This window comes from Hippoglossus stenolepis, chromosome 22, assembly GCF_022539355.2.
Source record: "Hippoglossus stenolepis isolate QCI-W04-F060 chromosome 22, HSTE1.2, whole genome shotgun sequence".
NCBI lineage: Eukaryota > Metazoa > Chordata > Actinopteri > Pleuronectiformes > Pleuronectidae > Hippoglossus > Hippoglossus stenolepis.
In genome coordinates, this window is record NC_061504.1 from 14,134,858 (window position 1) to 14,161,178 (window position 26,321).

Sequence of the window (26,321 nt, forward strand, 5' to 3'; positions counted from 1 at the left end):
TCATTCATTAGTTTATCACATGGTATTTGTCAGACAAAAATGCCCCAATTATCCGGTTGCTCCGGGTATTTTGCTGACATGCTGACAGCGGAGTGTGGATAACAAGCAGAGTCTTTTGGGAGACGGCTGAGACACAGGACCTCGGGAGCTCCCTCTCGCTTGTGAGTGATTTTATGATTCTAAAGTCGCTTCATTTGCCTGTAACTTAGTTTTTGTTTTTCAACCCTCTTGTAAAAGCTGCCACGAGGATTATTTCATTTTCCTCCGCTCTGCTCCTGGAAACGTCTGATTTAGAAAGCTAAGTGGTGTAATGGAAAATTCCCCTGATCAATGTCTTACTACTGTTTGGACTGTTTTCTGTGCAACTAGCTGATACAACATCAATGTCTTCCACCTCCTGTTGACCTTTATTTGTGCAACTGTGTGCTGGATGTGATTCCTCTTTTTGTAACAGTGATGCCAGACAGTTTCTGTTTTGTTTCCTGTTTATCACATTGTATAAAAACCTTCCTTTTTAACTTCTCGTTGTTGCACTGTTGCTGGCTGTGTAACCCTCTGCAGAGCTAATAATTAAAACTCTAAGGCAACTCCGGTCTGAGAAACTCATTATTTCAAATCTCATGATAAATTTCCACGACAGCGGTCACGGTCAAGTTAGTGAATGGACTCTTGTCGGCGCCGTAATGCGAGATGATCTTTCTTTACACGACCAGATCCCACTCAAGCCGAGGGTGTGTGACCATGTTCTAGGACGACGGCACCCAAAGATGATCTCAATCTTCCAGGCTGTGGCCACCTATGTGCTCCTCCTGGGGCTCATGAGGGCGGCTGATGGGATGCCAGACCCCGCCCAGAGGGACCTGCTGATGCGTCAGGAGGCGTCCAGGCAGACCGGGGGCCGGGTGGCCCTGACGGCGGCCGAGCAGAAGCTGGGAGCGTACCTGCATCGGCAGAAGGAGCAGGAGATGTCTGCTGCCCAGTTCCCACCGGCCATTCACTTCTTCAAAGCAAAACCTCTCATTCAGAAGAGCTCCATCTTCAAACTGCTGCAGAAGATGCCTAAAGGTGATGATGTGAACAAGTGAGCCACAGACAGGTTTTTCCTTCATGTTACAGCAAACTGAGGCATTTCTTTAAGATGCAGTAACATTGCTAAATCAGTTTAAATAGGTTTTACTCTGCTTTGAGGAAACAGAACCTGCATGTCAGTGTTTTTTTCATGAATTCCAATAGTAATGTGTATATTGTGTTGCAGCATAATATCTACGCAGAGGTGTTTAAGTGCAGATGTGCAACTTTTGAACCGTCAGTAGCTCCTGAGAGGGATGACGATGACAACAGCTGAAGCAAACTGACAAAGAAACACAGAATGATGTGAAGGATAAATAAATACACAAAACAATGACACAAACATCCAATTAGCTCAAAATGACAATAGTTGACTACCAAGACACAAGATGACGTAGTTATGTAAAAGAAATACTACAAAGTGACAAGATACAGACTACAAAGACGTCCAAAACAATGATACACAGGATGACCTCGTAGTCAGTGCTCAGGGGCCCATTGTCTCATAACCCTTCAGTCGCCATGTTCATGGGTTCGGTGCCCAAAGTCCTGAGGTCACGTTGCTGTGTTCCCGGCAGGTGCAGCCCTCCACATCCACAGCTCCACTCTGGTCGGCGTCGACTGGCTGGTGAAAAACGTCACCTACAGGCCTCACTGCTACATCTGCTTCACGTGGGACAACTCGGTCCGCTTCCTGTTCTCCGACCGCCAGCCATTCCCCCGGTGGGACTGCTTCTACTGGCAGCTGCTTGAGACACTGCGAGCCAAAATAGGAGACCCCACGAGCTTTGATAGCAGGTTGAAGGAAGATTTAAAAACTCCCCCTCACACATTTCAAGTCAAGACGTGACAAAGGGAACTTAATACACAATATTCATTCTCATTTTTGTTGGTGTTTTCGTTCCAGTTTGATGCAGCACCTCACTCTCTTCACCGAGGATCCAGACAATGAGTATCCAGACCAGGACGTTGTGTGGGAGAAGTTTGAGAAAGCCTTCATCGCAGCAGCGGGGCTCATCACCCATGCTCCTGTGCTGAGGGACTACTTCTACAAGGGCCTGGAGGAGCTCCACCAAGACAACATCATGTATCTGGAGCTCAGGAGCGGCATCTCCAAGGTTGTATTCACCTTGTTTGGTTTCACACTTGATCCCTGCAGCTCCAGCCTCAGTAGAAAGTAGCAGGAGCTCTGACGTTGCTGCACATTGCCATGAAATTTTTTTTCTGGGTTTGCAGACGTACGAGCTCGACGGAACCATTCACGATAAGGTCTGGACTCTGAAGACATTTCAAGAAGTCACAAAGAAATTTGTCGATGATCATCCAGACTTTCTTGGGGCTCGCATCATAATTTCTGTCCACAGGTAAATAAATCCATCAGTAAGATTTAAGATGGCACTCAGTATTGTTTCTCAGCTACATATTAGGAGTCCACTAGATCCAGATTTTGATTTGGATCAGCAGGAAATTGCTAAATATACAAAAACACCAGAAATTGATTCAGAAGAGGCAGAGACTCCATATTGCTAATTCTTTATTAATATGACAGAGCCTGTATTATTCATGTTTAAACAGTGGGAACAGTTAAGGATTGTTGCTTTAGGAATACTCGACAGGTACTTCTAAAGTACTTAAAGTACATCCGGAAGCAAGTACTTACTTTTACTCAGGTAGAAAAGTTAATGTGGTACCTTTGTCTATTTATTGGTACTTTTACTCAAGTGAAATGTTTGAGTACTTCCTCTGAACGCATCATTATCTGCCAATTTCGTCTCTGATTAATGCACCAGTTGTTTTCACCTTCAATTGAACATTAGACATTTTATATATATTTTTAGTGCTGACGCTGCATGTTGCCTGATCTTATTTTACCGAATTGTGTCGTCACCCCCGTGTTCGCTCTCCTCGCTGCCTCCTCCAGGGCTCTGAGTGTGTCTGAGGTCAAAGAAGCCATAAAAGAGGCCATTCAGCTGCAGAAGAACTTCCCAGACGTTGTGGCAGGGTTTGACATGGTAGGAGAATGAGTAACGTTTAGATTATAAACGTATCCCTGCTGCTTTTCGATCTGGTACTAAAATGGTTCTTTGTTATTTTTTTTAAGAAAAAGGGAAACAAATCAAGGAAAAGGAAACTTTCATGGCTGAGTTTGTAGATTTCCAGATCTTTGAGCAACCTGAGGGGGGATGTTGTGTTTATACCCCTGCAGCCAACCTCCACTGGGCAAACTATAGCATTATCTAAGAATTATAAAAGCTCCACCTTAAACAGGGGTTTGACTGAATGTATGTTTAATAGGCTCCATTGAGCCGATGAACGTCCACCTCCCTCCTTCTCTACATTGACGGCAGGACTGATTAGTTCCCTGCAGCTCCACCCTGCAATGATCTGAAACTATGAATCGATGCTCTGAACATTTCACGATGAATTTATGAACGCACCCATAACAATTTAGTTAGAATCATTCAGTGAACTCACGGCATACACACTCCAACATCTCTGGGTTTCAGGTTTGATTTATTAAAATGCGACATGGCAGGAAAAAAACAGTAGCAGAGAAGGTTTGCTCTTGTTCTCTTTGTGGTGACATCTAAGTTTGCTTAACCCTGCATTGTGGCTTCCAGGTCGGCAGGGAGGATAGCGGCAGGTCTCTGTGGTACTTCAGGGAGGCGCTCTCCATACCAGCAGACCTGGGGGTCACGCTGCCATACTTCTTTCATGCAGGAGAAACAGGTGGGTGCGGGAACGAGCCGGTCAAGTTCACTATCACCCGTTGCAAAGCCAAGATCTCTTCAACGCCACATCTCGTTTCTCTGCAGACGATGAAGGCACCGACGTGGATCAGAACATCCTCGATGCCCTTTTGTTCAACACCACACGCATTGGGCACGGCTACGCTCTGGCACACCACCTGCTGGCAAAAGAGCTTTCCAGGAGAAGAAACGTGGCTGTGGAGCTGTGCCCCATCTCAAACCAGGTTGAATTATTTAGCACACTCGAGAAGAAAAATGGGTCCCTGTCTGTATATTAAGTTTGACCTCCGGCCTCCAGGTGCTGAAGCTGGTATCAGACCTGAGGAACCACCCGGCCGCTGTGCTGATGTCCGAGGGCCACCCGATGGTGATCAGCTCCGACGACCCGTCTCTGTTCAGCACCACAGGCCTCTCCTACGACTTCTATCAAGCCTTTGTGGGCATCGGAGGCTTGACAGCAAACGTGGGCACTCTGAAGGAACTGGCTCTCAACTCCATCAGGTCGGAATCAATGGGTTTTAACGTCTACCTTTTAGTTTTTACTACAAATTCTAAATTATTATTGAAAAGAAAATTCGGGGGATATTTGATATTTCAGCAAATCCCCTTAAAAGACAAAAACCATCAGGGAATTGACCTCACAACTTATTCCTCTGTGCCATGGAGCAAAACGCAGGAGACACATTATTTGCAAAGTTCCTAAATTACCACAAACACACATACACTTTGTATTCTGACGTGAACCACATCCCCCTGCTGCCCCAAATACACACTGAGCTCAGAATGTGCATCAATCCACCGCTAAAACAGTCCCCAACGAAACAATGCAGATCATGAAGGCATCATCTTCATCGCAGAATGATGAAGAATGACTGGTTGATTAAAAAGCCTACTGCTGCAGGAGACCACATTCAAATCGATCCAGATTTGTATTTGGATCTGCAACAAATTGCACACTTAAATAAATATCCATGAAGGATTCTGTGAGAAATCTGAAAAAAATGCCACTCAAGAAAGTGAAAAATACTTTCCTCCCTCCTGCAGGTACAGCTCGCTGCCGGCTCACCTGAAGGACAGGGGCCGCGTCATGTGGCAGAACCAATGGGACGCTTTCATCGCTGATCATTCCTGACTGAACCAAAACGGATCCTGTTGGACTTGAATGTTTGTTTAAACATTCCACCCTAATTCAACATTGCCAGCCTTTTATTTAAACGATAAAAATGTTAAGTGCCCTCTTGGGACCCCGCTGTTTATTCTGTAAAGGAAAAGGCTGATAAGAGCGGGAAGGTGATTCTCACAGGAGATTCTCACAGACTGTTGTCATCAGGAAATTCAAACAGAAAAGCTCTTTTGTATTCAAAGCAAAAACAGAAAATCACTACTACCCCGTGGCAGTTCATCTATAGATTTCATTGTCAAAAGCATGATAATAAAAACTGATCACCCCCAGTTCACGACTTTGCCCTCGAAACCACATACATCCAAACCGTCCAGTGTGAAACTCACTGCAAAGCAAAGCAGGTTGTTCTGGTTTGTTTTTCTTGCGCAATAATGGCTCATTTCTCATATTGTCTTCTTGGGGCCCAGCAGTCGGCCCTCGATGAGATTCTGAATTTTCCACTTCTGACCACTGCACTGCTGAACAATCAGTTTGTAGTTGTTGTTTTCGTCCATCGCGATTTCCAGACATCTCTTCGTGTCTCTGTTCTGGATCGGTTCATCCTGGGTATGAAACATGTCAATGTTTTTGTCAACCTCTCTACGGTGGCTGAGGCATGTCGTACAAGCACATTAATGGAAAACACAAATGCAAAGGTCACACAACTTTGAAACGCAACCACAGCGGAAATGAACGACAGATGTTGACGATGAAACAAGCACCGTTACTTTCTCTGATCAAGTTAGCCGACGATTTTTATTTACACTCTATTTGTGCATCTCTCTCTTTCATAATATCCCCACTGTCTTTTTCTTTTAAATGCTTTCCTTTCCTAGTGTTACGGTACGGGAGCATCCAAAAAGGAAGAACACACCTGTACCGTAATACCTCAGACAGACAGGCATCTTTTTTTATTTATTCTTTTTGTAAATAATACATATATACACTTTTGTGTTGTGGCGGTTGTATCGATGTGGCTATTTGTATTATGGCTTTTGCATTCTTGTTTTCCTTAAAACCGACATATTACTCACCTGTTTGAAATCCCACAGCATGTGGAACTTCTTCTGCTCGGCCAGTTTGCATTCGTACAGCCCCGGGTAGAGTCCAGAGCCGGAGTCCACCAGGCAGCGGTTGCTGTTGTACTTGTGAGATTTGATTCCGCCGATGTAGATCTGTCCATCAGTGCGATAATAACAGTTCTGCACCAGAGAAAAGCAGTTATTCGTCAAAAGATATAATCATAGTCTGTCTGTGTTACAGCAACTTTTTATTTTTAAATGGGAATATTTGTTTCAATGTGGGAGGAAAAAAATATTCAAATGAAACATTTACAGCACATCAGTCTGTTCATGTAGGCTAGAACAGATAACAAGGATTAAGTTTGCCTGCAGTAAATCTTTAAACATACCTGAAGGCATTAAGTAAACATGGATAAATAATTGGTATGTTCCGGGAACTGGGCATCTATACAGCTCTGGTTTTAAGTCATTCCTCAGCTGCAGACAGAAGAGCAGACATGGACATGTGTTCTTATAGCATCAAAGTGGCACACACCATCAAACTGAAATCAAGCCCATTTCCCACTGCTCAAAAAACTCACAAACACCCACTAACATCGGCTTTTTGTCTGCAATGGGAATGGATATAGACGATATTCACTCGGGTGAAACGGCAGGGTGAATGCATGTTGCAATGTTTCCTCTGTGGTATGTAAACTGACCTGCTGTAGACTTCACACAGAGCCAAAAGAAAAAAGTATTCATTTTAAATTGTATTTGATGATTTTATCATGCGGCCCTCCTTGATCTCGAGGGTTTTCTAGATGCTTTACCTTTTCTGGTGCGGGCGCGTAAATAGCCATGGTTATTGTACTTGTTTTTACATCTTCTTGGCCTTTAACCAGGAACATTGTGTCGTACATAGTATTGTCTCTTACATTAAACATTAGCGTTAGGGGGCTTCATTGAACATGGTGTCGTTCCAGGTTCCTGTTTGTAGTCAATCACATAATTTAAACGTGGTTCTCACAAAACTTTCAACCGTTCCCTTTTTCGGCCCTCGTTGCAACATCCCTGCTTCTCACATGTACTCTGAATGATTTTCTACTTTAAACTCACAGCTCCATAGCCGAGCAGGTCACTCAGGGGGTCCAGCAAGGGGTAAACGTTATCCAGATACCACTGAAACGGCTTACAGTTCAGACTCTTCCTCAGCTTCTTCCTCTCCGACACATCCCCAATGTCTATCCCATGATTCTGTGGGAGGAAGTGCAGCGTTCGCGTCAGTCACAACTTCTAAAAACAGTCATTTGATTTTGGAGGGTAAAAGCTCTCACCTCTAAAGGAAGGTTCCAGGCAATGTTGACATTATATTTATATTCATCCATCCAAACCTCGGCCACCCTCAGTGCGTTCCGCTTCATCGTGACACTCAGGTCCGGGAGGTAAGGCTTTGATGATCGTTCTATGTGGGCGATCTTAGAGCAAGGTATGACTTCCACGCTGCCTCCACAAAGCCACACCTGAAAAACAAACCATATCCACAAAATGAAATGCGCTTATGTTTGCTCGTACAACTTGTTATGCATTGACAACACATCCCGGCAATTGTTAAACAAAGAGATGATAACCATCCGGGACAAATCATTTAATTAGAACAATGCAGTAAGTATTTGTAGGTTTTGGTCTACTGAAAGAATTCTGTGCAAACACAAGGAGAGCGCCTGAGCTAAAAACAACTTTATGACAAACAAAACCCTAACCCAAAAAACGGTCAGAGTTCTTCAGTCTTACCCGAATGCCGAGTTCCACGTTTTCACCGCCATATATTTTCATTCCGCCATCAAGGCTCCCAATCTCGCCGAAGAACTTGCGATCAGCTACAAGAATCCCCATGATGGACGGACTCCTGATGACAGAGGTCGACAATGTGTAAATCAATTGAAACACTGGCTAATAACAGCAGTAATAAGAGTAGTAAAGAAGGAAGCTCGACAATAATCAACGACAATGAAAACATAATCTCCTTGGTGAAGCTCATACATGTAAAACACTTGGTACCATTTTACAGCATAATTTTGATGCTTTGAAAAGGTTCTTGCAGCAAATACTTATGCTTTTATTAAAGTTTTCAGTAATTTTTTTATCTTGCATGATTACAACTTCTCAATATTCAAAACCTTCCCCCGCTGGATATGCGTATTGACCTTCTTACCTAACCAAAGTATGGTTTTGCTTACCTGGCTAGTTATCGTTTAACTTACTTGCCAGGTAGCGAATCGTCCTTTAGCTTGTACCACTCTGGTCTGAAGGACTCGTACATGCACCACAGAGCCCAGTCGAAGGCGTCAGCTGCAGCCGAGTAGGGAGTCAGCGTCAGGTCATCGTAATTGACTCTGTCGAACACCGGTGTGAGGATGACAGTGCGGTCCTCTTTAATGCGAGCTAACAACGGCTCTGCCCTGCACACACAGCGAAAGGTCAACTCGACAGAACAGAAACAACATGTGCACTGACAGCTTTACCAGCACAGCAACGCTCCAAAAGACAAATGAACTCGCATCACTCAGGAGTTGAACCAACCATTCCACGTGGACTTCGATGTGAGCGTCAAAGATGGCCACCACGTCCCCCACGGCGGATTTCCACCCCGACAGTCTGGCCTGCGTGAGGCCAAGCTGCTCAGAGTGCCGGATCTTCTTCACCAGGCCTGGACACTCCTCGTTGATCAGGGTGACGTAGTCGTCCAGTTTCTCCTTTAAATCCTCTGCAGACAGTGAAGGTTTCGTGTGGTGAATGGTTTTATTAATGTTGCTGTAGGTTCAGTCTAGTTACAAAACTCTAGCAACCAGCCTTAAAAGTGACGGTTGCCATGCAGCTGGTTTTGATTTGGAAATGTCCACCTCCAAAACGTCACCCCAGCATAATAAAGATAATTTCACTGGTGGCACCAACAAGGAAGAAAAATATTTTATATATATATATATATATATATAAAAAAGAATTGTTGTTGAATGTGATACATTAAGTCTGAAGTCACAGCCAGGAGGTAGTTAGCTTAGCGTAGCATTAAAATTGGAAGCAGGGGCAAACCACAGACTGCTTATGAAAGCAGCCTATATCTCAGAATAATCTCCCATAGCCTTAAACCAGATTATCTAACTCACCGTTACTGCTGCTGTCATCCACCAGGATGATTTCTTTCAGGAGATGAGCCGGCGTCTTGTCGATGATGCTGCGAATCGCCCTCTTGATGATAGACAGAGCCTCGTCCAGGTAGATCAGTATCACGCTGACGGTGGGCAGATCAGCTGGGTACTTCTTCTCAGCACATCTGTGACGGGGGAACGTGTGTTTTATTTTTACATCTTAAATCCAAATTTTAACCTGTAGTTCTTGTGTTAGTGATGGTCACAGGAGAAAAGTGGAAAATCAGATGTAAATGTAGGAAAGATATCTCGGGAGCCCAAATTCTGTGATGCTTTTTCCTCCATCGCTGATTGATCAGTTTGTAAAACAGAAATACAGTGTGAGCAGGATTAATGTACTTAATTATTGAACACAAGATTAAGATAAATATTCCTCACTTAAATGAATTTTCTCCTCACTTTTGTTTTTTTGCTTTGGGGGGGGCTTTTTTGCTCATGATTATTAGATAATGATACATTTTCTGATCAACAGAAATGGATTTATTCAGAGCTAAGAAACATAAACAGACACATTCTGGAATAGATTAGTTATTGGATTATAAAATACTGTATATACATAAGATAAGATGTTACGGAATCAACACACTGGGAAAATTCACCCATTACAGCAGCACAGCAACAGGCAGAATATGTAACTAAGACACACCTTGATTGACCTTGATTGCAGGAGGATGTAAAGTGTATTTGTGCATCAATATAAGCTGTCACTTGTCATCTGATTAATAGCTACTCCACCTTTGTTTGAGCAGAGTGTGGTGTGTGTAGAGATGATGTGGGAGATTCGGGGGGGGGATTACCTGTGGGGCCTGGTGTCAGGGATCTCTCTGTTGAGGGGGAGTCGGTCACTGAGGAAGGCGTTGTACCCGTACCTCTTGTACAGCATCTCCGCCTCCCTCTGCTCCTCCTCCGACAGGTCTTGTCCCCACTTACTGAACAGGTACGAGTTGGGGAACAGCTTCCTCACCACCTTCCTCTCCTTCTTCACCTCGGCCTCCTTCTGCCCCGCTGGCACCTTCATCTCAACCTTGCCCATCACACTGACTGTGGACAGAAAACAGAGAGTAGGATGTTTTCTGTCACTGGCTTCCTGTAAAGTCATACTTTACCTAACTTCATTAAAAATCTCTGTTTCTTCAGTAAAAGTCTCCTAGTGAGTCAATAAGTTACATGATCTGCAGGAAATTAATCTTTATCTCGTTGTGATCACTTATTTACTGTAGTTTCTGGCTCTTAAATGTCACGATTTGTTGATTTTTTTTAACTGTTTTGACACGGCCACATTGGTCTCTGGGAATTTTGACACTTGCAGATAAAATAATTGATTCATTTGGAAAATAATTATAGTAACTGATAATTCAAATGATGGTCGCAGCTCTTCTCCCTATAAACACTTTTTGATTTTAGCATGAAGCAGGTCAATTACATGTGGAAATGTAAAATAAACTGTTTTACTTTGACTTTTTTACAACTTTACTTTTAAAACAAATTGAACCCTGTTATAATCTACAGCAGTGGTCAACAACCTTTTCGAGCCCAAGATCATTTTTTAATTCCAAACGTAAGCCGAGAGCTACCACCCTGATATCTTCCAAAACACCCACTTAGGAGGGTCACATTTATTATTTTTTGCAATTTCTGTTAAAGGCTGAATGTACAATAAATAAATATACACAAAGAGGCAGTTGTGCAACTTTTTCTATTCAATGACAATATTCAAATTAATATTTACAATGCAAAATATGTAGCTTTTCAGTTCCACATCATGTTCTGCTACTGCAGCACAAAGTTTTTAAATATAGACTTTGATTTGAATATGGCCACAAATATGAGTATTTCCTTGTATGAAAGAAGTCCCTTGTACTCAAATAAATACCAGTACTACACAGTATGAAGCCGTGCATCTTCCGCTCCAGCAAATATTTCACCTTTTTAAACAAGGGAATGGATATCATTAACAAACTCTGGAGTGCTTTTATTTTTGAAAAGGCTTACAGAAAGTGTTGCAACCATTTGTTTGTGACATAAATTCATCAGATAAGCATTAAAACTCAGGGGAAAGATCATTTTCTCTGTTTATTCTACTGTGAACCAAAATGTTTATCTGTCTATGACAAAAATGTATTTACAACACTTTCACTTTCTGAATCCACTCATTTGTTCCAACAGGGCTTTGATTGTTATCGACAGACCGAAAGATGCGCATCTTCATACCGTAGAGTCCTGACATTTACTTTAGTGTATGAACCAACTTGTTCTTGAAGGAAATGCAGGAGATAAACCGGCAGCTCAGACGCAAGTAGCGGACACACAGCGCGTGTGAAAACAGACAACCGACACACAGACAACCGACACACAGCTGATCTGCGGCGCGACGACAGCCAGTGAGTCCAGAGAGTTCGGGGATCGACAGTGAAGACTCTCAGATCGACCGGTAGATCGCGATCGACGGGTTGGCGACCACTGCTCCACATTGTGCCGCTTTGCCGAAAGTGATTCTAAAACTGTTCAATTGTTGAGATTTATTATCTGTAAAATTGGTTGAGACTTTTGAGTCAAGATGTGAAACAGAAAAAGGGAAATTCAAGCTTTTGCTCCCTTTTATTAAATTTTTCTGAAGTTAAGCCCTTTATTTCAACATGCACAATTTTCACATTTTATTTATTTTCTCTTATTTTGAAATGCAGCCCTACTTTTATTTAGTTAATGATAACATTATACATATCTGCAATCATACATATATGTTCAGTTCTATGTTACGTTCTATGTCAAAGTTTTTGAATCGTACTGAATTCATTTGATTTGACAGTCAGGTATTTAGTACATGCAGATGTTGATACAACTACTAGGCTACTTAAATATATATCACACTAAATAGTTAGACATTATGATCTTCCGGACCTTTGCTTCAAGAAATTTTCTCTAACTGGACCTCTTTACATTTTAGTTGAATACCCCTGATCTACAGCCTCCTTTATTGGATCATGACACAGAGTTTTTCCAGCTTAAAAACCCAAGTTCAACCCATTTTAAACTTTGATTTAAAACTTAGATTTTTTTTGATTTTACTCACGCAGCCGGTTTATATCCTTCTCCATCTTGTCCAACCTTCTGAGCATCCCCTGGCCCCTGATGGAATCGTTGTTGTGGGCCGTCTCGAGTCTCTTCGAGTGGGTATGGACCTCATTCTTTATGGAGCTCAGGTACAACAGGGTCGAGGCCGCGGCAAAGGCCAGAATCGACACTTTGAAATAGCCGCACCTCATCCTGCTGCTGCTGCTGCTGCTGTGTAGGCTGAGAGTTTAAGTTAGTCATTGACTAACGGTAACTAAAGGAGTAAACGGTAACTTAATCTTATAAACTCTTTGTCCCTCTCCCTCCCTCCCTGTCTACACACACACATGCATTGACACATCATACCCGAGTGATCTGATATCCTGTAGTTCACAGACGTGTGCTGGTGGTTCTCAGCTCTGCTCCCTCTGCTCCCTCTGCACCTGGGAGACAAGGTGTGTGTCATTATCTGTAGTGAGCTGGGAGGAGAGTTCTTCAGCAGCAGCAGCAGCCAACAGGAGCAGATCTGCTTCAGGCCAAACAGACGGGCATGTCCAACCTCTCTGCTCGCTGCATTTCTGTTTTCTCATCTCACTTTTATATCAGTGGAGAAAAAAATCTCACTGTGTGTTAAAGCCGTGTCATGATTTCCTTGCTCCCTTTGACAAAATTTAAAAAAGAAATGGTTTTATTTCTGTATCATGCTCAAAATTTTGGCGCATCCGATATAAACACAGGAAATATAAAGAGTTACATAAACAATACATACTTATGTGAACATTTTAAACTCAACGCAAACAAAATATTATATAAGCACAACAACATAAAACATAAAAAATCATATCGTCCAGACAAAACAGGTTTTCTTCTTGATTAAATAGCAAACTTTGAATGTTACTTTTATTTGTGTGAGGTCTTAAAATTGTAATCAACAATAAAACAACTTATTAAGTGTAATGGGGTCAATCCTTAATAAAAAAGCTTTAGCTAAAACAGGATAGTTTTAGCAGTGTTACTTTCCCAGTTATGCTTACATGTCATTGTAGATATAAAATCGCAGCTCTAATTAACCTGACAGGACGGCGATGCCTATAGGATGAGGGGAGTTGGCGAAGTTTATTTAGGGACACCGTAGTCGCTCTCTCCCTCCACTGCCGGGCCTGTGTGGACGCAGCAGGTGTGGACGCCAATTGTTTGTTGCGGTAAGCTTCATTAACTGAAAGTCACTTTAAAGTAAATGAATGAATTTCATGCAGAAAATGTTCGTAAACATTAAGCGCATTTCTGTCCATAGAGCCCAGCGTACAGCTGTGTGTGTGTGTGTGTGTGTGTGTGTGTGTGTGTGTGTGTGTGTGTGTGTGTGTGTGTGTGTGTGTGTGTGTGTGTGTGTGTTGTGGTGTGTGTGTGTGTGTGTGAGTGTGTGTGTGTGTGTGTGACGGTGTGTGACGGTGTGTGTGTGTGTGACGGTATCAGCGTCGCCATACAGGCACGCTGTAATAATCTCCAGTCAGCGTGTACACACAAACTAATGGGAACGGTACTTGTAAGTAATGCGCCGGAACATTTCTCCAGAGTCTATACTATTGTGTCTGTGACATTAAGTGTAATTGTCCTTTCCTGTTTTAGTACTTGTCAAGACAATAAGGACGGCGTGGGTCTCTGCTTTATTTTAATGAATTGAAGGTATGGCATAACGATTTGTTTTATATTTGTAAATGTTTTTAAACATTTTGATAAACTTGTTTAATAATTTGTGTGACCTAATATGACATGTTTGTTTCATAGGGCTGCCTTCAGGCAGAATGTTTACGGTCACTGTTTTTTCCCACATTTACATTTCATTTAGATTATTTGGCCTTGTTTAGAATTCGTTTTCTTTCTGATTAATTGGTTTCATTTCTGGTTTCTTTGTTTTATTTAATTTTGTTCTCTGTCTATGGGCAATGTGCAATAAGGCTGACGGGTACTGTGCAATCCTGGTGTAATGGCTTGAATATTGGTGAGTTATTGGCTCCGTAGGCCCTCTTCTGTTTCATTGTATAATATCGCTTGCAGTGTTGGGATTCTTAAAGTGTGCTGTGCTTGTTTTATGCATGATCATTTAGTTTTGTTGAATTGGGTCTTGAGCCTTTAACTTCTCTCTTTTTAAACTGTTATTGAAATCAAGTACAGGCCAGTACTCCATACTTTGCACATGATCCTGTGCTGTTTGATCAGTCTTTTTTAAATCATTTGTACGAATTGAATAAATTGTCTATTTTTGGAATCATCAGCCTCCCGTCCTGTTTATTCTGGATATATGTGGTGAACCCGATTGGCATTCAACTGTCACCTTAAACTTTTGACCACTACAGAATGATGGATAAATATAGAAATACTTAACCGTTTTTTAATGTTTGACGATGATGTGTATTTAAAATTTGTATTCATTTGCTTTTATTTGCTGTCTCGGTTTCTTTGAGCATTAGTCAAAGCTCCATTTCAATGACGTTTTTCACTATGTATTGACAAAAGTTTTAATAAAACACATCACTTTTACTCAGTTGAGAAAATAAACGGCAGACTATAATCTATAATTATAAATATTGCAGCAGATGTTATGATGTGCATATTTGAACTCTGAATCCCTTCTGCCAAAAAACACAAAGAGAACAGACATGTAAGTATTAGTATCATGTTCAACATCCACTGTCACTGAATCCTTATGTACCTTAAATGAAGCCGTGACCCAGCCAAGAAATCCAGTTACTAATGAGGAGCCACAGGCAGCAGGTTCATTCACTCTGCAGTAACTGTAGTGAATGGGGGACACTGCAGGAGCTCTTTCAGTTTCACTCGTGGGTGAGACACTGGCTGGGATCCTGCTGCTGTGGCTCGGTGTGTTTTGTTAGGATTTTAATAATATAATTAGACACTATAGCCCCGAAAAGGATTGATTTTACGCGCACCATGTTTGTACCTTAACAGAAAGAATTAATGTGTGTCTGTGAAGATGGCAATGAAACTGAACTCTAAACAAATGCAGTATGTTAGACAGGGGTGGGGGCAGGGGCAGTTTGGGCTGAATATGTGGGAGAATGTGTGGCCTTCACATAGTGACTTTTAGTAGCCGTTGCTGGCTGGTTTTAATCTTGAAGTTGGTTAGTGTGTGTGTGTGTGTGTGCACATCGCAGTTCAGTCTCGCACCTGTCTGATAATGCCTGTTGTGGAGACTGTACATCTGTGGCATACAATACACTGTACTTTAACTTGTTCTCCTACCTAACTTACTATATTACAGCCTAAACTCCATTAGCTTTATTCAAACATCACACATGCATGAATGCACTGTTTTCATAAGAAACTGTGACCTACCCTTAGAAAGAATGAATTATCGCTTTAATTAGCAGACACCTCTCACGAGAAACAAGTCTCACAGGTTTTCTACAAGGCAACTGAACATTAGGTTTCAATAGAAACAGCTCTAAAAATATTCCAGCAACTGAAAGCTGTTTTGTCTGAGACACACCTTGGATTCATTCCATGCAGAACCTGAATGCAGCTAAGGGTGGGGGAATGAAATGATCCTGTAAAGTGACGCACTGAGTTCCATGGAGGAGCATAAGTGACAAGCAAATGGTAATAAATCATTTCATTAATTAATAAAAAATTGAGAAACATGCATTAATGCATTTATTTACAAATTAATTCAAGAATCAATAAATGAATAGACTGTTACAAAGTTGATCATTTTTAGATTCGATATTTTAATGGGCAATGAGAAAGAATTATAAAAATAACCGTGACACTTGTTCACAGTGATGTCTCATCTGTGGATCATACATGTACACATACAGTTAACCATACATATGTTTGTTTTCTCTCGTGTAGACTATTTTTTATTGTTACGTTATTCATCTAAAAATAAATAAAATCCCATACGAACTGATTTCTGGTCTCTGTGGTACTTCAGGGAGGCGCTCTCCATGCCAGCTGACCTGGGGGTCACGCTGCCATACTTATTTCATGCGGGAGAAACAGGTGGGTGCGGGAACGAGCCGGTCAAATTCACTATCATCCGTTGCAAAGCCAAGATCTCTTCAACGCCACATCTCGTTTCTCTGCAGACGATGAAGGCACCGACGTGGATCAGAACATCCTCGATGCCCTTTTGTTCAACACCACACGCATTGGGCACTGCCACGCCCCAAGTACACCACCTGCTGGCAAAAGAGCTTTCCAGGAGAAGAATGTGGCTGTGGAGCTGTGCCCATCTCAAACCAGGTTGAATTATTTAGCACACTGAGAAGAAAATGGGTCCCTGTCTGTATATTAAGTTTGACCTCCGGCCTCCAGGTGCTGAAGCTGGTATCAGACCTGAGGAACCACCCGCCGCTGTGCTGATGTCCGAGGCCACCCGATGGTGACTGGGGCTCCACGCACCCGCCTCTGTTCAGCACCACAGGCCTCTCCTAATGACTTCTATCAAGCCTTTGTGGGCATCGGAGGCTTGACAGCAAACGCGGCACTCTGAAGGAACTGGCTCTCAACTCCATCAGGTCGGAATCAATGGGTTTTAACGCCTACCTTTTTAGTTTTTACCACAAATTCTGGAATTATTATTGAAAGAAAAAAATTCGGGGGATATTTGATGTTGAACAAACAAATCCTCTTAAAGACAAAAACCACTTAGGAATTGACCTCACAACTTATTCCCTTCTGTGCCATGGAGCAAAACGCAGAGACACATTATTTCAGGTGTTCCTAAATTACACAAACACACATACACTTTGTATTCTGACGGAACCACATCCTGCTGCCCTAAATACACACTGAGCTCAGAATGCATCAATCCACCGCTAAAACAGTCCCCAAATCTTAAACAATGCAGATCATGAAGGCATCATCTTCGATCGAGAATGATGAAGAGAATGACTGGGTTGATTGGGTAAGTCACTGCTGCAGGAGACCACATTCAAATCGATCCAGATTTGTATTTGGATCTGCAACAAATTGCACACTTAAATAAATATCCATGAAGGATTCTGTGAGAAATCTGAAAAATGCTACCTAAGAAAGTGGAAAAATACTTTCCTCCCTCCTGCAGGTACAGCTCGCTGCCGGCTCACCTGAAGGACAGGGGCCGCGTCATGTGGCAGAACCAATGGGACGCTTTCATCGCTGATCATTCCTGACTGAACCAAAACGGATCCTGTTGGACTTGAATGTTTGTTTAAACATTCCACCCTAATTCAACATTGCCAGCCTTTTATTTAAACGATAAAAATGTTAAGTGCCCTCTTGGGACCCCGCTATTTATTCTGTAAAGGAAAAGGCTGATAAGAGCGGGAAGGTGATTCTCACAGGAGATTCTCACAGACTGTTGTCATCAGGAAATTCAAACAGAAAAGCTCTTTGTATTCAAAGCAAAACAGAAAATCACTACTACCCCGTGGCAGTTCATCTATAGATTTCATTGTCAAAAGCATGATAATAAAAACTGATCACCCCCAGTTCACGACTTTGCCCTCGAAACCACATACATCCAAACCGTCCAGTGTGAAACTCACTGCAAAGCAAAGCAGGTTGTTCTGGTTTGTTTTTCTTGCGCAATAATGGCTCATTTCTCATATTGTCTTCTTGGGGCCCAGCAGTCGGCCCTCGATGAGATTCTGAATTTTCCACTTCTGACCACTGCACTGCTGAACAATCAGTTTGTAGTTGTTGTTTTCGTCCATCGCGATTTCCAGACATCTCTTCGTGTCTCTGTTCTGGATCGGTTCATCCTGTATGAAATATGTTGTCACGTTTTTGTCAACCTCTCTACGGTGGCTGAGGCATGTCGTGATACATTACTAATGGAAAACACAAATGTCACACAACTTTGAAACGCAACCACAGCGGAAATGAACGACAGATGTTGACGATGAAACAAGCACCAAGTACTTTCTCTGATCAAGTTAGCCACGATTTTTATTTACACTCTATTTGTGCATCTCTCTCTTCATAATATCCCCTCACTGTCTTTTTCTTTAAATGCTTTCCTTTCCTAGTGTCTGTTTGTTCTCCATCATTTCATATATATATATATATGTATGTGTATGTTTGTTTGTTTTCTAATAAAAAGATGCCTGTCTGTTTGAGGTGTTACGGCACTGGAGCATCCAAAAAGGGAAGAAACACCTGTACCGTAATACCTCAGACAGACAGGCACTTTTTTATTTATTCTTTTGTAAATAATACATATATACACACTTTTGTGTTGTGGCGGTTGTATCGATGTGGCTATTTGTAATATGGCTTTGCATTCTTGTTTTCCTTAAAACCGACATATTACTCACCTGTTTGAAATCCCACAGCATGTGGAACTTCTTCTGCTCGGCCAGTTTGCATTCGTACAGCCCCGGGTAGAGTCCAGAGCCGGAGTCCACCAGGCAGCGGTTGCTGTTGTACTTGTGAGATTTGATTCCGCCGATGTAGATCTGTCCATCAGTGCGATAATAACAGTTCTGCACCAGAGAAAAGCAGTTATTCGTCAAAAGATATAATCATAGTCTGTCTGTGTTACAGCAACTTTTTATTTTTAAATGGGAATATTTGTTTCAATGTGGGAGGAAAAAAATATTCAAATGAAACATTTACAGCACATCAGTCTGTTCATGTAGGCTAGAACAGATAACAAGGATTAAGTTTGCCTGCAGTAAATCTTTAAACATACCTGAGGCGAGTAGAAGTGACATGGATAAATAATTGGTATGTTCCCGGGAACTGGGCCTTGGTCTATACACAGCTCTGGTTTTAAGTCATTCCTCAGCTGCAGACAGAAGCAGACATGGACATGTATTCTTATAGCATCCAAAGTGGCACTGCATCAAACCTAAAATCAAGCCCCGTTTCCACTGCTCAAAAAACTCACAAACACCCACTAACATCTGGCTTTTGTCTGCAATGGGAATGGATATAGACGGTATTCACTCCCGGGTCGAACGACACCAGGGTGAATGCATGTTGCAATGTTTCCTCTGGTGCTGTAAACTGACCTGCTGTAGACTTCACACAGAGCCAAAGAAAAAAAGTATTCATTTTAAATTGTATTTGATGATTTTATCATGCGGCCCTCCTTCGGTCTCGGGGTTTTCTAGATGCTTTACCTTTTCTGGTGCGGGCGCGTAAATAGCCATGAAAATTTGTGTACTTGTTTTTTTACATCTTCTTGACGCTGTTGGGAACATTGTGTCGTACATAGTATTGTCTCTTACATTAAACATTAGCGTTAGGGGGCTTCATTGAACATGGTGTCGTTCCAGGTTCCTGTTTGTAGTCAATCACATAATTTAAACGTGGTTCTCACAAAACTTTCAACCGTTCCCTTTTTCGGCCCTCGTTGCAACATCCCTGCTTCTCACATGTACTCTGAATGATTTTCTACTTTAAACTCACAGCTCCATAGCCGAGCAGGTTACCAGGGGGTCCAGCAAGGTAAATTGCCATTCCAGATACCACTGGAATGCATTATAATTAGACTTTTCCTGCCTCTTCCTCCGACACATCCTCAATGTCTATCCCATGATTCTGTGGGAGGAAGTGCAGCGCTCAAGGCTGTATCACAACTTCTAAAAACAGTCATTTGATTTTGAGGGTAAAAGCTCACCTCTAAAGGAAGGTTCCAGGCAATGTTGACATTATATTTGAGACCATCCATCCAAACCTCGGCCACCCTCAGTGCTGCCTGGCCATCGTGACACTCAGGTCCGGGAGGTAAGGCTTTGATGATCGTTCTATGTGGGCGATCTTAGAGCAAGGTATGACTTCCACGCTGCCTCCACAAAGCCACACCTGAAAAACAAACCATATCCACAAAATGAAATGCGCTTATGTTTGCTCGTACAACTTGTTATGCATTGACAACACATCCCGGCAATTGTTACACAAAGAGATGATAACCATCCGGGACAAATCATTTAATTAGAAATAATGGTAAGTATTTGTAGGTTTTGGTCTACTGAAAGACCCTGTGCAAACACAAGGAGAGCGCCTGAGCTAAAACAACTTTATGACAAACAAAACCCTAACCCAAAAAACGGTCAGAGTTCTTCAATCTTACCCGAATGCCGAGTTCCACGTTTTCACCGCCATATATTTTCATTCCGCCATCAAGGCTCCCAATCTCGCCGAAGAACTTGCGATCAGCTACAAGAATCCCCATGATGGACGGACTCCTGATGACAGAGGTCGACAATGTGTAAATCAATTGAAACACTGGCTAATAACAGCAGTAATAAGAGTAGTAAAGAAGGAAGCTCGACAATAATCAACGACAATGAAAACAATCTCCTTGGTGAAGCTCATACATGTAAAACACTTGGTACCATTTTACAGCATAATTTTGATGCTTTGAAAAGGTTCTTGCAGCAAATACTTATGCTTTTATTAAAGTTTTCAGTAATTTTTTTATCTTGCATGATTACTACTTTCAATATTCAAAACCTTCTCGCTGGATATGCATATTGGACTTTCTTACCTAACCAGTATGAGCTTTATTACCTGGCTAGTTATCGCTTAACTTACTTGCCAGGTAAAGCGAATCGTCCTTAGCTTGTACCACTTGGTCTGAAGGACTCGTACATGCAACCACAGAGCCCAGTCGAAGGCGTCAGCTGCAGCCAAGTAGGGAGTCAGCGTCAGGTCATCGTAATTGACTCTGTCGAACACCGGTGTGAGGATGACAGTGCGGTCCTCTTTAATGCGAGCTAACAACGGCTCTGCCCTGCACACACAGCGAAAGGTCAACTCGACAGAACAGAAACAACATGTGCACTGACAGCTTTACCAGCACAGCAACGCTCCAAAAGACAAATGAACTCGCATCACTCAGGAGTTGAACCAACCATTCCACGTGGACTTCGATGTGAGCGTCAAAGATGGCCACCACGTCCCCCACGGCGGATTTCCACCCCGACAGTCTGGCCTGCGTGAGGCCAAGCTGCTCAGAGTGCCGGATCTTCTTCACCAGGCCTGGACACTCCTCGTTGATCAGGGTGACGTAGTCGTCCAGTTTCTCCTTTAAATCCTCTGCAGACAGTGGTTTCGTGGTGGTGAATGGTTTTATTAATGTTGCTGTAGGTTCAGTCTAGTTACAAACCTAGCAACCAGCCTTAAAAGACGGTTGCCATGCAGTTGGTTTGATTAAATGGTCTGACTAAAATGCCACTGCATAATAAAGATAATTTCACTGTATGTCAATAATAAAGAAAAAATATTATTATATTATGCTAATTGTTGTTGTTGAATGTGATACATTAAGTCTGAAGTTACAGCCAGGAGGTAGTTAGCTTAGCGTAGCATTAACATTGGAAGCAGGGGCAAACCACAGACTGCTTATAAAAATGGACGTGTATATACTCCAGGTCTGGAAAGTGAAGCCAAAGTGGAAGTGCCTTGAACCGGTCTTCTCTCGAATGACCAGCAGAGGGCAACACAACGCAAGCTTCTATCAGTCAATGAGAGAAGAACTCTACTTCTTACTTGATTTATAGCATCAGTAAACATTTTGTTTGTCTTTGTACGTCTTAAATAATGTGGAGGAAACAAATGGTTAAAAAAAATGAAAGCAGCCTATATCTCAGAATAATCTCCCATAGCCTTAAACCAGATTATCTAACTCACCGTTACTGCTGCTGTCATCCACTAGGATGATTTCTTTCAGGAGATGAGCCGGCGTCTTGTCGATGATGCTGCGAATCGCCTCTTGATGATAGACAGATTTCGGCCCAGGTAGATCAGTATCACGCTGACGGTGGGCAGATCAGCTGGGTACTTCTTCTCAGCACATCTGTGACGGGGGAACGTGTGTTTTATTTTTACATCTTAAATCCAAATTTTAACCTGTAGTTCTTGTGTTAGTGGTAGTCACAGGAGAAAAGTGGAAAATCAGATGTAAATGTAGGAAAGATATCTCGGGAGCCCAAATTCTGTGATGCTTTTTCCTCCATCGCTGATTGATCAGTTTGTAAAACAGAAATGCATAAATTTTGGGGTTTATTTTCACATTAAATCCGCATAAAATAAAAGGAACCTACTTTACTGAAAAGAGTAAAATGTACTTATTTTTTTTGTATGTACATTTGTCCACATCAACAAAAAGTTTGTTTTCTGGGGAATAAAAGCTGAATCCATGTTGGTTTATGTGAAGATAGGATAAAGCAAATATAGTGCAAGGGGAAATAATATAAAATATATCAAATAAAAAATGTATACATGCATAAACTAAGATAGATAAATACAATAAATCATATTAATATTAAATGTCATTAATTTTATATAATATAATACATGGCAATACTATATGCAATAACAGTGTGAGCAGGGGGTTACCTGTGGGGCCTGGTGTCAGGGATCTCTCTGTTGAGGGGGAGTCGGTCACTGAGGAAGGCGTTGTACCCGTACCTCTTGTACAGCATCTCCGCCTCCCTCTGCTCCTCCTCCGACAGGTCTTGTCCCCACTTACTGAACAGGTACGAGTTGGGGAACAGCTTCCTCACCACCTTCCTCTCCTTCTTCACCTCGGCCTCCTTCTGCCCCGCTGGCACCTTCATCTCAACCTGCTTTCAACATGATGATCTGTGATGAAAACAGAGAGTAGGATGTTTTCTGTCACTGGCTTCCTGTAAAGTCTTTACCTAACTTCATTAGTAAACTTCGTTTCTTCAGTAAAAGTCTCCTAGTGAGTCAATAAGTTACATGATCTGCAGGATATTAATCTTTATCTCGTTGTGATCACTTATTTACTGTAGTTTCTGGCTCTTAAATGTCACGATTTGTTGATTTTTTTTAACTGTTGGTTGGATAAAATATGAAATACAAGAAATTTGACACGGCCACATTGGTCTCTGGGAATTTTGACACTTGCAGATAAAATAATTGATTCATTTGGAAAATAATTATAGTAACTGATAATTCAGATGATGGTCGCAGCTCTTCTCCCTATAAACACTTTTATATTTTAGCATGAAGCAGGTCAATTACATGTGGAAATGTAAAATAAACTGTTTTACTTTTTTACAACTTTACTTTTAAAACAAATTGAACCCTGTTATAATCTTCTACAGCCTCCTTTATTGGATCGTGACACACCGAGTTTAAAAACCAAGTTCAACCCATTTTAAACTTTGATTTAAAACTTAGATTTTTTTGATTTTACTCACGCAGCCTGTTTATATCATTCTCCATCTTGTCCAACCTTCTGAGCATCCCCTGGCCCCTGATGGAATCGTTGTTGTGGGCCGTCTCGAGTCTCTTCGAGTGGGTATGGACCTCATTCTTTATGGAGCCCAGGTACAACAGGGCCGCGGCCGTGGCCAAGGCCAGAATCAACACTTTGAAATAGCCGCACCTCATCCTGCTGCTGCTGCTGTGTAGGCTGAGAGTTTAAGTTAGGTGTCACATTGACTGAAGAAAGGAGTAAACGGTAACTTAATCTTATAAACTCTTTGTCCCTCTCCCTCCCTCCCTGTCTACACATGCATTGACACATCATACCCGAGTGATCTGATATCCTGTAGTTCACAGATGTGTGCTGGTGGTTCTCAGCTCTGCTCCCTCTGCTCCCTCTGCACCTGGGAGACAAGGTGCGTGTCATTATCTGTAGTGAGCTGGGAGGAGAGTTCTTCAGCAGCAGCAGCAGCCAACAGGAGCTTCAGGCCAAATAGACAGGCATGTCCAGCCTCTCTGCTTGCTGCATTTCTGTTTTCTCACCTCACTTTTATATCGGTGGAGAAAAAAATCTCACTGTGTGTTAAAGCCGTGTCATGATTTCCTTGCTCCCTTTGACAAAATTTTAAAAAGAAATGGTTTTATTTCTGTATCATGCTCAAAATTTTGGCTCATCCGATATAAACACAGAAAATATAAAGAATTACATAAACAATACATACTTATGGGAACATTTTAAACTCAACACAAACTAAATATTATATAAGCACAACAACATAAAACATAAAAAATCATATCGTCCAGACAAAACAGGTTTTCTTCTTGATTAAATAGCAAACTTTGAATGTTACTTTTATTTGTGCGAGGTCTTAAAATTTGAATCAACAATAAAATAACTTATTAAGGATGGATAAATATAGAAATAGAAATACTGAACCGTTTTTTTATGTTTGATTATGATGTGTATTTAAAATTTGTATTCATTTGCTTTTATTTGCTTTCTCGGTTTCTTTGAGCATTAGTCAAAGCTCCATTTCAATGACGTTTTTCACTATGTATTGACAAAAGTTTTAATAAAACAAATCACTGTTACTCAGTTGAGAAATAAACGGCAAACTAATCTATAATTATAAATATTGCAGCAGATGTTATGATGTGCATATTTGAACTCTCAATCCCTTCTGCCAAAAAACACAAAGAGAACAGACATGTAAGTATTAGTATCATGTTCAACATCCACTGTCACTGAATCCTTGACAGGCTCCTTGCATAGGCGACATAGGCGGTTGCCTAGGGTGCAAAATGCCAGGAGGGCGCCACAAGAGGCTGATTTATCATGACGTGATACATACTTTAACCAATGCAGTAACGTCACACCATCGTCCTCTAACCCCGGGGACACAACGGAGGCAGAAGCACCGCAAAGCGCCTCAAAAAGCTGTGCGCCTCCTTTCCGCACCCATGTTAATCAATCGGGCTGTTCGCACCTGCAGCGAAGCACCGGGAAGCTGGGGGGGTTGAGGAGCCACAGGCAGCAGGTTCATTCACTCTGCAGTAACTGTAGTGAATGGGGGACACTGCAGGAGCTCTTTCAGTTTCACTCGTGGGTGAGACACTGGCTGGGATCCTGCTGCTGTGGCTCAGTGTCTTTTGTTAGGATTTTAATAATATAATTAGACACTATAGCCCCGAAAAGGATTGATTTTATGCGCACCATGTTTGTACCTTAACAGAAAGAATTAATGTGTGTGTGTCTGTGAAGATGGCAATGAAACTGAACTCTAAACAAATGCAGTATGTTAGACAGGGGTGGGGGCAGGGGCAGTTTGGGCTGAATATGTGGGAGAATGTGTGGCCTTCACATAGTGACTTTTAGTAGCCGTTGCTGGCTGGTTTTAATCTTGAAGTTGGTTAGTGTGTGTGTGTGTGTGCGTCACATCGCAGTTCAGTCTCGCACCTGTCTGATAATGCCTGTTGTGGAGACTGTACATCTGTGGCATACAATACACTGTACTTTAACTTGTTCTCATACCTAACTTACTATATTACAGCCTAAACTCCATTAGCTTTATTCAAACATCACACATGCATGGATGCACTGTTTTCATAAGAAACTGTGACCTACCCTTAGAAAGAATGAATAATTGCTTTAATTAGCAGACACCTCTCACGAGAAACAAGTCTCACAGGTTTCCTACAATGCAACTGAACATTAGGTTTCAATAGAAACAGCTCTAAAAATATTCCAGCAACTGAAAGCTGTTTTGTCTGAGACACACCTTGGATTCGTTCCATGCAGAACCTGAATGCAGCTAAGGGTGGGGGAATGAAATTATCCTGTAAAGTGACGCACTGAGTTCCATGGAGGAGCACAAGTGACAAGCAAATGGTAATAAATCATTTCATTAATTAATAAAAAATTGAGAAAAACACATGCATTAATGCATTTATTTACAAATTAATTCAAGAATCAATAAATGAATAGACTATGTTAAAAGTTGATCATTTTTAGATTCGATATTTTAATGGGCAATGAGAAAGAATTATAAAAATAACCGTGACACTTGTTCACAGTGATGTCTCGTCTGTGGATCATACATGTACACATACAGTTAACCCATACATACGTTTGTTTTCTCTCATGTGTAGACTATTTTTTATTGTTACGTTATTCATCTAAAAATAAATAAAATCCCATAGGAACTGATTTGGTGCAATAGAATAATTATTATTCCCTGTTTTGTTGATGGAGGTCGATAGAGGCTTTGCAGGGATCCATGTTAGAGCCTTCAGTCAAACTACCTGTTCCTTTTAGATGTAGTAAAGTTATTGTTAAAAAATATTACTTTTTTACCAGTATTTAATGCCCTGTTAAAGAGTCTTGAGGCTT

General features: G+C 41.7%; 3 protein-coding genes and 1 long non-coding RNA gene across 7 annotated transcripts; 2 read left to right on the top strand and 2 right to left on the bottom strand.

The window, feature by feature from the left end:
* The first annotated feature begins 12 nt into the window (after window positions 1-12).
* Window positions 13-5,270, top strand: ada2b (adenosine deaminase 2b). Of its 2 annotated transcripts, XM_035146942.2 has the most exons (10): window positions 13-161; window positions 714-1,065; window positions 1,647-1,866; window positions 1,976-2,186; window positions 2,305-2,432; window positions 2,990-3,080; window positions 3,690-3,798; window positions 3,885-4,042; window positions 4,117-4,319; window positions 4,863-5,270. In XM_035146942.2, exons 2-10 carry the CDS (start codon window positions 768-770, stop codon window positions 4,948-4,950), a joined length of 1,506 nt encoding a protein of 501 aa, XP_035002833.2. In that variant the 5' UTR covers window positions 13-161; window positions 714-767; the 3' UTR covers window positions 4,951-5,270. The 2 variants fall into 2 exon arrangements, with proteins under 2 accessions (XP_035002833.2, XP_035002831.2); XM_035146940.2 differs by lacking the exon at window positions 13-161 and having other exon boundaries at window positions 437-1,065.
* On the bottom strand, window positions 3,566-24,897 carry LOC118101305 (probable polypeptide N-acetylgalactosaminyltransferase 8). Of its 3 annotated transcripts, XM_047338510.1 has the most exons (12): window positions 24,784-24,897; window positions 23,759-23,835; window positions 23,425-23,639; window positions 9,988-10,231; window positions 9,149-9,315; window positions 8,565-8,748; window positions 8,246-8,443; window positions 7,776-7,890; window positions 7,319-7,504; window positions 7,101-7,238; window positions 6,015-6,182; window positions 3,566-5,543 (listed from the first exon to the last, which is right to left on the bottom strand). In XM_047338510.1, exons 3-12 carry the CDS (start codon window positions 23,615-23,617, stop codon window positions 5,385-5,387), a joined length of 1,752 nt encoding a protein of 583 aa, XP_047194466.1. In that variant the 5' UTR covers window positions 23,618-23,639; window positions 23,759-23,835; window positions 24,784-24,897; the 3' UTR covers window positions 3,566-5,384. The 3 variants fall into 3 exon arrangements, with proteins under 3 accessions (XP_047194466.1, XP_047194465.1, XP_047194463.1); XM_047338509.1 differs by lacking the exon at window positions 24,784-24,897 and having other exon boundaries at window positions 23,759-23,918; XM_047338507.1 differs by lacking the exons at window positions 23,425-23,639; window positions 23,759-23,835; window positions 24,784-24,897 and adding exons at window positions 12,261-12,481; window positions 12,608-12,799.
* On the top strand, window positions 13,747-16,409 carry LOC118101310. Its single transcript, XR_007032331.1, has 3 exons — window positions 13,747-13,924; window positions 16,194-16,261; window positions 16,348-16,409. It is a non-coding gene; the product is annotated as an uncharacterized LOC118101310 (long non-coding RNA).
* Window positions 17,674-22,817, bottom strand: LOC118101306 (probable polypeptide N-acetylgalactosaminyltransferase 8). The gene is given in 13 exon segments (XM_035146937.2): window positions 17,674-18,006; window positions 18,562-18,729; window positions 18,939-19,034; window positions 19,661-19,792; window positions 19,872-19,948; window positions 19,951-20,056; window positions 20,325-20,439; window positions 20,789-20,850; window positions 20,852-20,987; window positions 21,109-21,292; window positions 21,887-21,964; window positions 21,967-22,052; window positions 22,595-22,817. Coding segments are annotated over 13 exon segments (1,620 nt in total). The 5' UTR covers window positions 22,816-22,817; the 3' UTR covers window positions 17,674-17,847.
* Window positions 24,898-26,321: the final 1,424 nt, after the last annotated feature.

What these genes read in the sequence shown, in the direction of transcription:
- ada2b (XM_035146940.2), top strand. Translation starts at nt 621, where the DNA reads ATGATAAATTTCCACGACAGCGGTCACGGTCAAGTTAGTGAATGGACT. An exon ending in TTGTGGCAGGGTTTGACATG is followed by an intron (nt 3,081 to 3,689) that starts GTAGGAGAATGA and finishes TGTGGCTTCCAG; the next exon opens with GTCGGCAGGGAGGATAGCGG. An exon ending in CTTTCATGCAGGAGAAACAG is followed by an intron (nt 3,799 to 3,884) that starts GTGGGTGCGGGA and finishes GTTTCTCTGCAG; the next exon opens with ACGATGAAGGCACCGACGTG.
- LOC118101305 (XM_047338510.1), bottom strand. Translation starts at nt 23,617, where the DNA reads ATGAGGTGCGGCTATTTCAAAGTGTTGATTCTGGCCTTGGCCACGGCC. An exon ending in ACGTGGAACTCGGCATTCGG is followed by an intron (nt 7,505 to 7,775) that starts GTAAGACTGAAG and finishes TTTGTTTTTCAG; the next exon opens with GTGTGGCTTTGTGGAGGCAG. An exon ending in CCTGGAACCTTCCTTTAGAG is followed by an intron (nt 7,239 to 7,318) that starts GTGAGAGCTTTT and finishes TTCCTCCCACAG; the next exon opens with AATCATGGGATAGACATTGG.